Here is a 15,401-nt window from a genome sequence, read left to right as displayed (position 1 = left end):
ACTTGTCTGAAATGGTCTAAGGTCTCCGGCCTGAGCAGGGGGTTGGACTAGATGACCTCCAAGAACCCCTCTGAACGCCGCTATTCTATGTTCTACTTAGATTTGTCCATGCTTTGCACAACACCAACTGAGGCGGCTTAAAATTGGCCCCCTGGAGATTGAGCTGGTACAGACCAACGTGGACCTAACTGGGTTAGTTCTGTGCTACTGAGTCCCAGCGGTATAAACCAGGAAAACGACCCAAGCTCAGAGGTGAACAGGAGCGCCTGGTACTGAGTCTCAGAATCAGCCTAGTGCCTAACAGCACAGAGACTCAGCCAGCAGGAGTCCCACTGGAGTACTTTTTATTAGTCGATCAAAATGTAAAATGCGGAAATGTGAAGAAAATGAAAATTAGGGGAAAATAAGCGACGAAAAGGGGAAGAGGAAAAAGCGTGTCGGAAATGGGACAAGGAATATATATAGTTACTCTCCGTAACTGCCGCCTCCAGTTTGGTGTCTCCTGGAGACGGCCTGGAAGCTCCCTGTTATGTTGCAGATCATTTGAGAAAATACTGCGAGTTAGTCGGCGTGGATCGGAGCAAGCTGTAGTTGGCACTGGTGGGCAGTTTCGGCCGTCTCCTTCTTACGCCTAAAATAATGTATATATATAATTTTTGTCTGAAATGGCATAGGGGGTTGGACTAGATGACCTCCAAGGTCCCTTCCAACTTTATTATATTTTATTATGTATATGTATGCGTATATATGTTTGTAAAAGAGACATATTAAAACACTGATCTTTTACAAACATATATACCTGGGACTCAAATTTTTAGACTACTTGCCGATGTGTGTGTGTATGTATATATGTATATACATATACATACATACATACATACATACATACATATATATATATATATATATATATATATATATATATATATATATATATGTATAATAAAGTTGGAAGGGACCTAGGAGGTCATCTAGTCCAACCCCCTATACCATTTCAGACAAAAATAATAAAAAACACGCGTTCATCCTATCTTCACGAACATCACCAGGGCCAGTGATTAAAGAAGGAGGCTGAATTACCAACCCAGTTGAGGGGTATACACAGTTCATTGAGTGACCGTTAAAAGCTTCAACGGCCCTGGAAAAAAGGGACTTATGACCATTTTTCACACTTATGACCCTGGCAGCATCCCCCACAGTCCCGTGATCAAAATTCAGACACTTGGCAACTGGCATTGTATTTAAGATCATTTTTCATGCTTATGACTATTGCACTATCCCTAAGGTATACTTGGCGATTGATTCGTACTTATGACGGTCGCAGCGTCCGGGGGGGGTCACATGATCCCCTTTTGCGACCTTCCGGCACGCAAAGTCAATGGGGGAAGCCGGATTCGCTTAAGGCCCGTGTGACTAACTTAACTGCAGCGATTCGCTAAACAATAAGGAAGGTCGTAAAACAGGGCAAAACTCACCAATTGTTTTGTCAGCAGTGGGAAATTTTTGGCTCCATTGTGGCCGTCAGCCGAGGACCACCTCTATACAGTCCAATTTGGAGTGGGGAGGACGTTGTTGGGGGGGGCATTATGGATATTCAGCGGTAGGAAAACACACACTACCAGTATTGTTGCATATACTAACACTACTTTAATGGTTTTGGGGGGGGGCGGGAAATGACCGCAAGGTCTGAAGTCCTGGGCAGAAGGTGGGCTGTGGACTTACATCTGGTGTAACTTTTACCACATCATGTCTCGCCGTGGCTAAATAAAACCCATGGATTCTAACATTTCATATCAAGAAGTCCGTGTGCTGTTTGAATAGAGCCAGACCCTGGGGAAAAAAGGGTCAAGACAGAAGACGCCTCAGAGGGGTGCGAGGGCTACTTTTCAATGGATGGATCCTGACCCCGGAGTCTAAAATTGAGAAGCCCCCCACTTCCTCTCACAAATGGGTGTGTGTGGGGTTTTTTTTTGCAGACACAGGCTCTAATGAACTGAGTTTGTTTCCTTACTGATGTTTTATGACTCAATCAGCTGGCTAACACTGATGATGCTACCTAGCTGGGTCATGAAACGTCTGCAAGAAAACAGCCAAATTCAGAGCACAAGGGACCCCACAGGCCCCTCCTCTCCACAAACTCCACTCCCTTCTAGAACTGATGAAGTTACCTAGTTGGGTCATGAAACATCTGCAAGAAAACCACCCGGCCCAGTGTTGTGATTCAGGGTCAGCCTGTGGGTTCGGCAGTTGGGTCGGACGACTCAGAGGAGGAGGAGGGGGGTGTTGAAGACCTTGCTGAGGGGGTTGAAGATCTTGCTGATGAGAGCCCTCAGCCAGGCCCCTCCCACTTGGTCACCACGGAGACCCAGCTGTGTGAGTCTGACAGCGTGGATGAAGATGACCCACAGCTGGCCCTGTTCAAGGACGCCCGACGCAGGAGGCAGTCAATTAGGAGTAAACAGAGGAAGGCAATGGGGCTTCTCGGAAGGAGGCAGAGAGAAGCCACGCTCTGAACTTTATATAAGGGGAATGTGTGGGGTGGGCTGGTTTGCTGAAGGCAACCGCTTGGATAGTTCGTGTTTCTTAAAGCTCCCGTTTCTTGGTTCGTGTCTTGTTTGTTTTTGTAGCTATAAATTTGGCAGGCGTAATTCCAGCCTCTTGCCGTTTGTAAAGGGGTAGTCCCTGCCTTTTCTGCAGGGCCGGTAGCAGGCTGGTACAGAACACAGAGAGCACCAAGGACTCCACAGTCCTTCCTTCCTTCTCCTCCTCCCTACAAGCCCCACTTTAGCTCTGATGAAGTTACCTAGTTGGGTAACAAAACGTCTGCAAGAAAACAACCCAGCTCAGAGACCACGAAGGATCCCACAATAGCAGCAGTTTTTATCTTGCCTTGTGCAAAACCTGCTCCAAAGCTCCAGTTTGTGGGATTGTCATTTTTTGTGTCTTATCCTTGTCGCCCAATCGTGGCTGCTCCTTGGAAGGGAGACTCCTGCCTTCCCCAGTTTTCCCGGTGCCCTAGGCAGCCTTGGGGGCAGGAGGAGGCCAGGACAGGCATCCCAGGGCCTCATCCTGCATGCTCCTCCATTTTGCAGGGGCCAAAGCAAAAACACTCTGCACGTGTTCAGAAGTACTTTAGGAGGCGACTGCCATCCTTTTGCAGGAATCAGCTTGGAAATGAAAGCTGTTTCGGGTGCCCTTCTCAGGCTCGAACTAACTCCAGGGATGGAGCTGATCCAGCCCCAAGCGCTGCTTTTCACACAGGAGACTCGAACCCGCTTCCCAGCCTGGCGCCTTCCTGCCTTCATTCCCAAGCAGGGGGGTCGCCAAACTTGGCCGCTGGAAGACTTGTGGACTTCAACTCCCAGAATTCCCTAGCCAGCGCACGCTGGCTGGGGAATTCTGGGAATTGAAGTCCACAAGTCTTCCAGCGGCCAAGTTTGGAGAGACCCTTGTTCTAAAGCCGACTCGACTTCTGCGTCACTGCACATGCGCGGCAAGGGCTTCTGGGAGTTGAAGTACCACACCGCGACAGTCGGCCCTCACCATTGGACGGCTCTCCTTTCCTGTTATCCAATCAGACAGAGGGAACCGAGGCCTCCACGGGCGCCTCCAATCTCCGCCCTTTCAGGTCCTGCCGCCATTTCTCCCCTCCGGCACGTGGCCACGCCCCGTCCCTCGCTCCGCTCTAGCCTCCCGACTCGACGCCTCTTCCTGGCTCCCAAGGTTCCGGCGGGCGCGGTTTCCGCCCGGAGTGCTTTCCCGCTGCTCCCGCCGGTCAGGGGCTCGGAGGTAAGCGCCGCGCCCGGTGGGGTTTTTTTTGGGGGGGGGGGAACCGGGGGGGGGGTTTCCCTTCGTGCCCGGGCTGGCCGAGCTCCCTCCTTTCCACCTCTCCGCTCGGAGGCGTGTTTCTCCGGGGCTTGGCGCTCGGCGTCAGAAAAGGCACTCTGTACATGCTCTGGGGCGCCCTCGCGGGGGTTCCGCCACAAGAAGGGCGCTTGGGGGTCCTGAGGGAACCCAGCCCGCTGCTTGGGTCGGCGCAGGTGGCAATTCATTGGTGAACTCGGGTTTAAATACCCGCGATTAGCACGTGGGGACGGTCCTCTCTTCCCCACCTGCGGGGCTTCCCTTCTCCGACCCCAAGACCCATCGTGCTGAGCCCAAAGGGGAAGGCCTCCTGTGCCCAAGCTCAGTTACGGGTCGTGCGAATGCGTGATCACGTGAATATCCCAAGCTTGGGGAGGGGTGTGCTTCTCGTCTTGTGCCCCTGTGAACTCTCTAGAGCAGGGGTCTTCAAACTTGGTAACTTTAAGACTTGTAGACTTCAACTCCCAAAATTCCTCACCCAGCCAGGGCTAGCTGAGGAATTCTGGGAGTTGAAGTCCACAAGTCTTAAAGTTGCCAAGTTTGAGGACCCCTGCTCTAGAGCCTCCTGTGAACTCTCCAAATGGGGTCAATACAGTACCCTAGCTAAGCACATGTGAACCCAGCCTGAAGGTGCTTGTTTAGGGAAAGCCCTGGGGTCACTTTTTTTTTTCTTCATCTTACCAAGAATTTCAGGATCTTGTCCTGGGACACTGGATTATTTATGCACGTGTTTTTAACCACTGCCAGAATCCTGTAGTTCAGAAAAACAAAGCATCCACAAGACGATATTGTAACACTGTATTTCTATCTATCTATCATATCTGTCTATAATCTCACTATATCATCTTCTCTATCATTTCTATCATCTATGTGTCTAACATCTACAGTCATGGCCGAAATTGTTGGCACCCCAGAAATTTTTCCAGAAAATCAAGTATTTCTCACAGAAAAGTATTGCAGGAACACATGTTTTGCTATACACAGGTTTATTCCCTGTGGAGGAAAAAAGCAAATTGGACATAATGTCAAACAAAACTCCAAAAATGGGCCGGACAAAATTATTGGCACCCTTAACTTAATATTTGGTTGCACACCCTTTGGAAAAAATAACTGAAATCAGTCGCTTCCTATAACCATCAATAAGCTTCTTACACCTCTCACCCGGAGTTTTGGACCACTCTTCCTTTGCAAACTGCTCCAGGTCTCTCTTATTGGAAGGGCGCCTTTTCCCAACAGCAATTTTAAGATCTCTCCACAGGTGTTCAATGGGATTCAGATCTGGACTCATTGCTGGCCACTTCAGAACTCTCCAGCGCTTTCTTGCCATCCATTTCTGGGTGCTTTTTGACGTATGTTTGGGGTCATTGTCCTGCTGGAAGACCCAAGATCTCGGACGCAAACCCAGCTTTCTGACACTGGGCTCTACAGTGCGACCCAAAATCCTTTGGTAATCCTCGGATTTCATGATGCCTTGCACACATTCAAGGCACCCAGTGCCAGAGGCAGCAAAACAACCCCAAAACATCATTGAACCTCCACCACATTTCATTGTAGGTACTGTGTTCTTTTCTTTGTAGGCCTCATTTCGTTTTCGGTAAACAGTAGAATGATGTGCTTTACCAAAAAGCTCTATCTTGGTCTCATCTGTCCACAAGATGTTTTCCCAGAAGGATTTTGGCTTACTCAAGTACATTTTGGCAAACTGTAATCTTGCTTTTTTACGTCTCTGTGTCAGCAGTGGGGTCCTCCTGGGTCTCCTGCCATAGCGTTTTATTTCATTTAAATGTTGACAGATAGTTCTTGCTGACACTGATGCTCCCTGAGCCTGCAGGACAGCTTGCATTCCTTTGGAACTTGTTTGGGGCTGCTTATCCACCATCCGGACTATCCTGCGTTGCAACCTTTCATCAATTTTTCTCTTCCGTCCACGACCAGGGAGATTCGCTACAGTGCCATGGGTTGCAAACTTCTTGATAATGTTGCGCACTGTGGACAAAGGCAAATCTAGATCTCTGGAGATAGACTTGTAACCTTGAGATTGTTGATATTTGTCCACAATTTTGGTTCTCAAGACCTCAGACAGTTCTCTTCTCCTCTTTCTGTTGTCCATGCTTAGTGTGGCACACACAGACACACAATGCAAAGACTAAGTGAACTTCTCTCCTTTTTATCTGCTTTCAGGTGTGATTTTTATATTGCCCACACCTGTTACTTGCCCCAGGTGAGTTTAAAGGAGCATCACATGCTTGAAACAATCTTGTTTATCCACAATTTTGAAAGGGTGCCAATAATTTTGTACAGCCCATTTTTGGAGTTTTGTTTGACATTATGTCCAATTTGCTTTTTTTCCTCCCTTTTTTGTTGTGTTCCAATAAACACAAAGGGAATAAACCTGTGTATAGCAAAACATGTGTTCCTGCAATACTTTTCTGTGAGAAATACTTGATTTTCTGGAAAAATTTCTGGGGTGCCAACAATTTTGGCCATGACTGTCAATATCATCTATCCACCTATATCATTATATCTCTATTATCTATCAATCTGTATTATTATCTATCATCTATCTAAATCTATCATCTCTGTCTATCATCTCTATCTCTGTAACATCTATCATCTGTCTATCAATATTACCTATCATCTATCCACCTATCTTTATCATTATATCTATCATCTATCAATCTATCATCTATTATTATCTATATCATCTATCATTTATGTATCATCAATCATCTACCTATCTTTATCATTATATCTATTTTTAATGTTACAGTTTTTATTAATTTATCAAATACAAAAATGCAAAAGCAAATAGGAAAAACAAGGGAGAGAAGGGGAACAGAGAAGTGTAGAAAAGAGGTTAAAAAAAATCCTGGAACTCTGGATTATTTATGTAGGTGTTTTTAACCACTGCCACAATCCTGTAGCTCAGAAAAACAAAGCATCCACAAGATGATAATGTAACAGAATAATAATAATAATAATAATAATAATAATAATAATAATAATAATAATAATAATAATGATGATGATGATGATGATGTACAGTCCTGACAAATTGTTAAGTTTGTCTTGGAACCAGAGAGGTCCTGTCCTAACTAGTGGAAAGGCTGTCTGGAGGAGCCTTATTTTCAGCTGTCGTGGAATATTTATTTTGTTGGTTGCTTCGATGGTTGTTTATCCCAAAGGGGCTTTTTCCAAAAGGTGACTGGAGTTTCTTGGGTTTTTTTCTTTTGAAAACATTATATATATATATATATCTTTGGTCATTCGGGTTTTTTCCCACGTAGAATTGAAGGTATAAGAGCAACGTTTCGACGAAATCTCATCCGTCATCCTCAGGCTGGTGGCTTCAGCTTCCTTCTTCTGGGAGAAGCATGTGGTAGTGGCTGTTTGTTCCTCTTTTTTAAACTTTTTTAAACCTTCATAATCTGGCCACAGGGCAAAGAAAAACTGGATGACTTCCTCACACACCTCAATAGCCTACACCCCAAAATACAATTCACCATGGAAACAGAAGCTAACAATCAACTTCCCTTCCTTGATGTCTTAGTCTACAACAGGGGTGTCAAACTCAATTTCATTGAGGGCCGCATCAGCATTGCGGTTGCCCTCAAGGGGCCGGGTGGGTGTGGCCTACTGGGTGGGCGTGGCTAGAGTGCATATGGCCTACTGGGTGGGCATGGCCAGCTCTACATCGTTCGCATCAAGGGTGCCTATGGGGGCCTGGGCAGGAGTGGGAGAGATCTGAGGGTCTCTGGCAGAAGGAGGGTCTCTGGGCCAGGGCCAAGGCAGTGGGGGCCGTTCCCTCACTGTTTCCAGGATGGCTTCGCGGGCCGCATGAAACCACTTCACGGGCCGGATCCGGCCCCCGGGCCTTGTGTTTGACATGTCTGGTCTACAAGAAATCCAACGGCTCCCTAGGACACACTATCTACCATAAAAAAACACACACAAACCGCTATCTGAACGCACTCTCACACCACCACCCAGCACAGATCAACTCCGTAGCCAAGACACTCATCTCCAGAACAAAACACCTAGCTGACGAACAACACCTAAAAACCGAACTACACACACTCACTAATGTACTAACAGCCAATGGATTCCAAAGAAACATGATTACCAACTTAATCCGAAGAGAGACACCCACAAAAACCCAAGACAGAGAACAAGAAAATGGCAAAGCCCTCCTCCCATGCTTAAAAGGGACCACAGACAGAATCAGCAAGATCCTCCAAAAACACAACATCAAAACAGCATTCTACACAGACAGAAAAATATCCACCATCCTAAGAAACCCCAAAGACATAATTGGGTTAGAAAACCAAGGAGTATACGAAATCCCATGCACCACCTGCCCCACCACATACATCGGACAGACCAACAGAAGAATAAGTGCACGCATTGAAGAGCACAAAAACTCACTCAGAAAGGGAGAACAAACTTCATCCCTGGTCCAACACTTTGAAGCCACGGGACATGAAATTGATTTTAAAAAAACCAAAACTATCGCCAAAATAGAACATTTTAACAACAGAATAATCAGAGAAGCCATTGAGATAGAAAAATGCCCCCACAGCATGAACAAACGAGATGATACCTCTCGCCTACCAGCCATTTGGAAACCCGCCTTGATTGACAGACGAGTCCCAACCACCAAGAATGATACCAGACCCAAACTCATGATAACATCACATGACATCACCACCACACAACCATTCAAAAAGCAAATCCGAACCCACAACGACAACGACGCACAACCACAAAACAGAAACCTAACTATAGCTGCAACATCAGCCACTTTAAACCCCACCAAACCACACAATAAGCAAACAGACACCCACTATAAAAACATGGCACCACCACAAACACGAAGCCGAACAAAAGCAGCACAACTCACCAGCTCAGGTCTAAGGCTGGCAGCTGAGACCAGCCCATCCACTCAAAACACACCCCCAACCAATCAGAACACACCCACCATTCAAAACACACTCCCACCCAATCAAAACACACCTAATCCCCCACCCAATCAGAGCACACCTCCACCCACAGAACACACCCCCTCTGGCAGTTTTAAAAAGAGGAACAAACAGCCACTACCACATGCTTCTCCCAGAAGAAGGAAGCTGAAGCCACCAGCCTGAGGATGACGGATGAGATTTCGTCGAAACGTTGCTCTTATACCTTCAATTCTACGTGGGGAAAAACCCGAATGACCAAAGATCTACATACAAACACCCGCGAAAACCTCAGAAAACATATATATATATATATAATAAAATATCCCCCTTCTCCCCCCCCCATTCAGTCAGAACATAAGCTTCTTGGATGAAAAGCCAAACGTTTTCGAACAGAAAAAAGAAAGAAAGTTCAGCTGCTTTTTGGGAAAAGCGCCTTTGGGACAAACAGGACCTGGAGGACGGAGAATTTTGCACGGAGCGCAGGATCCAAGGGGCCTTCAAGGCCGCCTCATGCAAGGGAAAGTGCAGTAGTCCAGCTGGGTAGCCATCAGAACAAGCGCCACCGTCGCCAAGATTCCCCCAAAGGAGACCTTCCAGATCTATGGAGACTCCATTCCTTTGTAGCTTCCTCCCCCTGAGTTGTCGTTCTTTCTTCCCTTAGGGAAGGGGCCAAGATGTATGCCGTATACAAGCAAGCCCACCCTCCCACCGGCTTGGAATTCTCCATGTACTGCAACTTCTTCTCCAACTCCGAGCGCAACTTGGTGGTGGCGGGAACCTCACAGCTGTACGTGTACAGGCTCAACCATGACTCTGAGGTACTACAGCATTCCTTGCTTAAGAGGGGTCAACTCGTTGATGGAGGACTCAAGGGAGATTCATGGCCTCTGGGTATCGCCACCGTGTGAATCCCTTTTAGGGAGAGTGGTGTTGTATGGACCTCAGAAATAGGGAACCTGGAACTCAAGGGGCCAAGCTGGGTGTTGGGTTGAGCGTCGGGGTACAACCGAGGTACAGGGGTAGGCAACCTTGGCTCTTTTATGACTCATGGACTTCAACTCCCAGAATTCCTGAGCCAGCATGGCTCTGCTTGGAAACCTCTCCCTTTTCCCTCAGCATGGCTGGCTCAGGAATTCTGGGAGTTGAAGTCCATGTCATAAATCGGCCTAGGCCTAGCCAGGGGTAAGGCAACCTTGGCTCTTTTATGACTCCTGTACTTAAACTCCCAGAATTCCTGAGGGCTCGGGACTTCTGGGAATTGAAGTCCACGAGTCATAAAAGAGCCAAGGTTCCCCATGCTGGCTCAGGAATTCTGGGAGTTGAAGTCCACGAGTAATAAAAGAGCCAAGGTTGCCTACCCTGTGTGCCTTATGGAACCTTTGTCTCTGCAGGTAATCCTTACAGGTAGCTCCCCAGCTTACAACAATTTGTTTGGTGAAGTTACAGTAGTGCTGAAAAAAGGGACATGTATTTATTTTATTCAGAAAATTTGTATTGTCGCATACTCGCCCATGGCAATTTAAGGCGGCTTACACACGTAGAAAAACACCCTATAAAAAATAAAATAACAGAAAAGCAAAAAAAACAACAACCCAGACTTATGACCGTTCCAGCATCCACACTGTCACATCGTTGAAAATCTGGTTGTTCGCAACTGATTCGTATTTATGACAGTCGCAGCCTCCCGGGGTCGTGTAATCCTCTCTTGCAGCCTTCTGACAAGTAAAGTCAGTGAGGAAGCCGGATTCGCTTAACGACTGGGTGACTAACTTAACAGCTGCAGTGATTCACTTAACATCTGCCGTGATTCACTTAACATCTGCCGCAAGAAAGGTCGTAATGTGGGGGCAAAATTCACTCAACCCTCCTCGTCTCGCTTAACTACAGGAATTTTGGGCTCAGTTGTGGCTGTAAACCAAGGACCGCCTGTAGGGACCGCAATTGGGACTGGCAATTCTGTCGCTAAGCAGGGCGGTTGCTAAGTGTGTGACGTCGCTTGACTGCCCCAACCTATGACGTCAGTTGCAATTGCTGGCATTAAACAATATTCTGGGGATCTTTGAGCACAACGTTTCAGGACTTGCAATTTCCCGCTGGCTTCCCCAATGACCTTGCTTGGCGGAAGCCGGCTGGTAAGACTGCAGATGGCGATCCCACGGACCGCAGGGCGCCGTCCTAAGCGTGTGCCAGTTGCCAAGCACACGATCATAGGACGGTGAGGAAGACGGCAACAGCCGCAAATTCGAGGGCCGGTTGTGGGTCTTCTTTTTTCAGCACCGTTGTAAGTTGGAACGGCTACTAAACAGATAGTTGGTAAGTGAGGAGTGTACCATGAGATTTCCAGCTTTCCTCCTAACCTGTTAATATCCCAGCAAGGTGGAGGCTGGACTGGGCTGTGGTGGGGAGGGAAGCCAGGAGGACAGTGTGGCTGTGGTTGTGAGTCTTTAGCACTGACGACGCTCCTCTTCTTTTCCAGAGCACCACAAAAAGTGACAGGAACACAGGTGAGTGGGGAGGGGGTGCCTGGACAGCAGGAAGCGTCCTGGGAAATGGGGCTGGGGGGGAAGAAGCCGTTCTGAAGGAGAGTGGCTGCCCAAGGCCTTCCTTCTGGTCCACAGGTTGCGTCCGCACAGCTTGGCGGTGGGTGCTCTTTCCCAAATCGCTTTGGGAATTTGGGAATGCTTGGCAGAGCCTGCCAGCAACTGGGAGGGGGGGGGCTTGTGAGATTGTGGGCAGTTGGCAGCTGCTGACGCTGTTTTCCCAGATTGTGGAACCATGGAGGGGGGGGCGGCAATCCACTTGGCGCACCGCCAGCCATTTCCGATCACTGAACCCTCAAAGGCAGACAAGTCAAACTCGCGAGGTCACGTGACGTTGCGCAATGTGTGGGAGCCTCTTCACCGTTGCCGGCAGTGGGGTGGGCGTGGCTTCCAGATGATGCGTCCGGCCCGCGGGCCGGCAGTGTGACACCCCTGCTCAAAGCAGACCCCATCCCACTTCAGGGGGTCTCTGGTGGAGCTGTGTGCATCCCCCGTTAAGAGGAGGGGGGCCGAATCCTAGGGGCAGGAAGCCGTGGGGAGCCAAGAGAGCATCCGAGCGGGCCAGTCGGGATAGCTGGCTAGACGGGCAGAGAGGGCTCTCATCACCCCCTCCTCTTCCTGGCCTTGAGCTTTCTGCTCTCAACACCCCCGTCTTGGAGCTAAACCGGAGCAGGGGAAAATTCGGGGCTCGGCACTAGAGGTCAAGGCGGGCCTAAGCCTGGAACCTCCCTCTACAGGAAGTCCTCGAGTTATGACGAAAAGAGAGCTCAGGTTTTGCATGGCTGGAGCAAGACAATTGTTAGCTGAGTTTTGCCCCATTTTACCGACTTTTCCTGCCACCGTTGTTAGATGAATCTCTGCAGTTCTTAAGTTAATCACACGATTGTTAAGGCTTCCCCACCGAAGGTCACAAAAGGGGATCGGGTGTGACACACAAACCCCGGGGCACTGCAGCCGTCATAAATGTGAGCCAGTTGCCAAGCGGCTGAATTTTGATCCGGTGACCCTGGGGGCGGGGATGCTGCAACGGGTCGTAAGTGCGAAAAGCAGGCCTAAGTCGCGTTTTTCAGTGCCGCTGTAACCCCGAACGGACACTAAATGAGCCGTTGTAAGTTGAGGACTACCTGTATCACACAGGCGAGTTCTGTCCTGGTGAGAACCTTGGGTCCAGTTTGTATTCACGAAAGCCGGCCTCGTGCGGAGGGGGCTCCAAATGGCCGGGGGCTTGTGGAGAAATACTCTGCTATGCCAGGCCTTGAGATTGATTTATCCAATCTATCGGGCGCCCATCTTATCCCAGGGAAAGCTTACAATATGAAATTGTGGTGTGTGTGTGTGTGTGTGTGTGTGTGTGTGTGTGTCTAACGACTTGCCTCGCACAGAAGGCAGAGGCCACCGGGAGAAGCTGGAGCTGGTGGCCGCCTTCTCCTTCTTTGGGAATGTCATGTCCATGGCCAGCGTGCAGCTGGCAGGCGCCAAGAGGGACGCTCTCCTGCTCAGCTTCAAGGACGCCAAGGTCGGTTGGGGCTCTGGGCGGGTTTCTGAGATGGGTGGGTGGGTGAGTGGGTGGGTGGGGGAGAGGCTGCTGGGAGGCCTCTGGGGCTGGAAGAGGGAGGGGGCGGCCCCAGCAGCTCTTGCTCCGAAGGGATGACGCAAGGAGCCATGGCGGCATTTCATTTATCATTTCATTTTGTTTTTTTATTATTATTTCATTTTTTAATTTTATTTTTAATTTTATTTAATTTAATTTTAATTTAATTTTTAATTTAATTTTTATTCTATTTATTTTTATTTTTTATTTTTTAATTTATTTTTATTTTATTTTTAATTTAATTTTATTTTATTTATTTTATTTTTTTACTTTATTTTTTATTTTTATTTTTTCTTATTTTATTTTTTATTTTTTTATTTTTTATTTTATTTATATTTTATTTTATTTGTATTTTATTTTTTTATTTTTTTTATTTTTTATTTTATTTATATTTTATTTTTATTTTATGTTCTATTTTATTTTTTTTATTTTTATTTTGTTTTATTTATTTTTATTTTATTTTTTTATTTTTTATTTTATTTATATTTTATTTTATTTGTTTTTTATTTTATTTTATTTTATTTTTTATTTTATTTCTTTTTTATTTTTATTCTATTTTATTATTTTTATTTTATTTTATTTTCTATTTTATTTTATTTATTTTTATTTTGTTTTATTTATTTTTATTTTATTTTTATTTTATTCTATTTTATTTTATTTATTAAATTTCTGTGCTACCCAGCCTCACTAATACTTACTTGGCGGAGTCTTCTTTGGGAGCTCTCCTTCCCTAAAGTTCTTATTGCCCGGGTCTTATTGCCCGGTAGGGTCTTATTGCCCGGGTCTTATTGCCCGGTAGGAATTAATTCTGTGAACTCTTGAAGTGCTTCCATTAAAGGAAGAAATGGAAGGAAAGATGAGGATGTCTCTGGCCTCGGTCTTTTAATTCCCCCTTTCCTGCCTCCCAGCTCTCGGTGGTCGAGTACGATCCTGGCACCCACGATCTGAAGACGCTTTCCCTCCATTACTTTGAGGAGCCAGAACTGAAGGTGAGTCTCCGAAGGTTTGTGATTTGATATCAAGTGAAGAGGCTTCATTTAATATCAGGTGAAGAGGTTTTTTAAAAAGACTGTAAGACTAGTCTAGAGAAAGAAAGACTAGGGGCGGTAGGATGGTGGCGTTCCAATATTTGAGGGGCTCCTATAAAGAGGAGGGGGTCCACCTGTTCTCCAAAGCGCCCAAAGGCAGGACAAGAACCAACGGAGGGAAACCAGTCAAGGAGAGAAGCAGGCTGGAACTAAGAAGGAATTTCCTGACAGTGAGGACAATTAACCAGTGGAACAAATCGCACTTCCTTCTAGTACTGATAACGTTCCCTAGTTGGGTCATGAAATGGAAGGAAGGAAGGAAGGAAGGAAGGAAGGAAGGAAGGAAGGAAGGAAGGAAGGAAAATAGCAATCACACTTTGCCTTATAAATCTTATATACAAGGCGGAGTCAACCTTGAGCATGTGAGAATCGAACTGCTGGCAGTCGGCAGAAGTAGCCTGCAGTACTGCACTCTAACCACTGCGCCACCACGGCGCCAGGTACCACTTTGGTGGGAAAAGCCCAGCTGCGTTCTTATATGCGTGGAGAGCAGAAGCCGACACTCCATCTGGCCAGGCGCAAGGCACGCAATATGAGGAGCCCGGAAGAGCCAGGGCACCACTACTCAGCCGGTGCCAGCTACTTGGCCCCTGCAACACACCAAGGATAACCAGCACCCAGGAGCCGAACGGAATGAGCTGGCAATCCAGGCTGCTTTGTGTGCTTTGTGTAACTAGTATGCGTAGATTTCTCTCACGTTGTTACAACAGCTCCGTGCGCACACACTCGCCTCAGCTTTTCCGTTTAAGATCAGGTGTAGCCAGGGAGTCCTCGATTTATAACAGCTCATTTAGTGACCGTTCCAAGCGCTGAAAAAAAGCGAGTTACGGCCGTTTGTCACACATCCGTTGCGGCATCCCCAGGGTCACGTGATCAAAATTCAGAGGCCTGGCAACGGACTCGTATTTATCACGGTCGCAGTGTCCCGGGGTCAGGCGATCCCCTTTTGCGACCTTCTGACAAGCCAAGTGAAGTGGGGAAGCCGGATTCGCTTAGCGACTGTGTCACTGACTTTTAACAGCTGCAGGATTCACTTAACAACCTTGGCCAGAAAAGCTGTAAAATGGGGCAAAGCTCGCTTAACCAAGGCCTCCCTTAACAGCAGCAATTTTAAGCTCCGTACGTTGAGGATTACCTGTACGCTAAACAAATAGTAAACCCATTGCTGGCTTCGTTTCTTTCCTCAGGACGGCTTCGTGCAGAACGTCCACATCCCCAAAGTGCGGGTGGACCCGGACGGGCGCTGCGCGGTGATGCTGATCTACGGCACGCGGCTGGTGGTGCTTCCTTTCCGCAGGGACACCCTGACGGACGAGCACGAAGGCGTGGTGGGCGAAGGGTAAGGCGAGACGATGGC

At 47.3% G+C, this 15,401-nt stretch overlaps 1 protein-coding gene across 3 annotated transcripts in view; it reads left to right on the top strand.

Annotated features, from left to right (window-relative positions):
* The first annotated feature begins 3,765 nt into the window (after positions 1-3,765).
* Positions 3,766-15,401, top strand: part of CPSF1 (cleavage and polyadenylation specific factor 1) — a 48,683-nt gene continuing 37,047 nt past the window's right edge. For 2 of the 3 annotated variants that reach the window (XM_081323525.1, XM_081323524.1), the window contains exons 1-6: positions 3,766-3,789; positions 9,487-9,643; positions 11,302-11,329; positions 12,748-12,881; positions 13,865-13,945; positions 15,232-15,383. In XM_081323525.1, coding sequence (XP_081179651.1) covers positions 9,500-9,643; positions 11,302-11,329; positions 12,748-12,881; positions 13,865-13,945; positions 15,232-15,383 — 539 coding nt within the window. In that variant the 5' untranslated portion in view covers positions 3,766-3,789; positions 9,487-9,499. The remainder of the gene's footprint in view (positions 3,790-9,486; positions 9,644-11,301; positions 11,330-12,747; positions 12,882-13,864; positions 13,946-15,231; positions 15,384-15,401) is intronic. The other variant, XM_081323526.1, reaches the window with a different exon arrangement.

The sequence above is a fragment of the Vipera berus genome (genome assembly GCF_964194415.1).
Source record: "Vipera berus genome assembly, chromosome: 3".
NCBI lineage: Eukaryota > Metazoa > Chordata > Lepidosauria > Squamata > Viperidae > Vipera > Vipera berus.
Note: the sequence above shows the minus strand (reverse complement) of the source record. Positions and strands in the feature narration are given on the sequence as shown.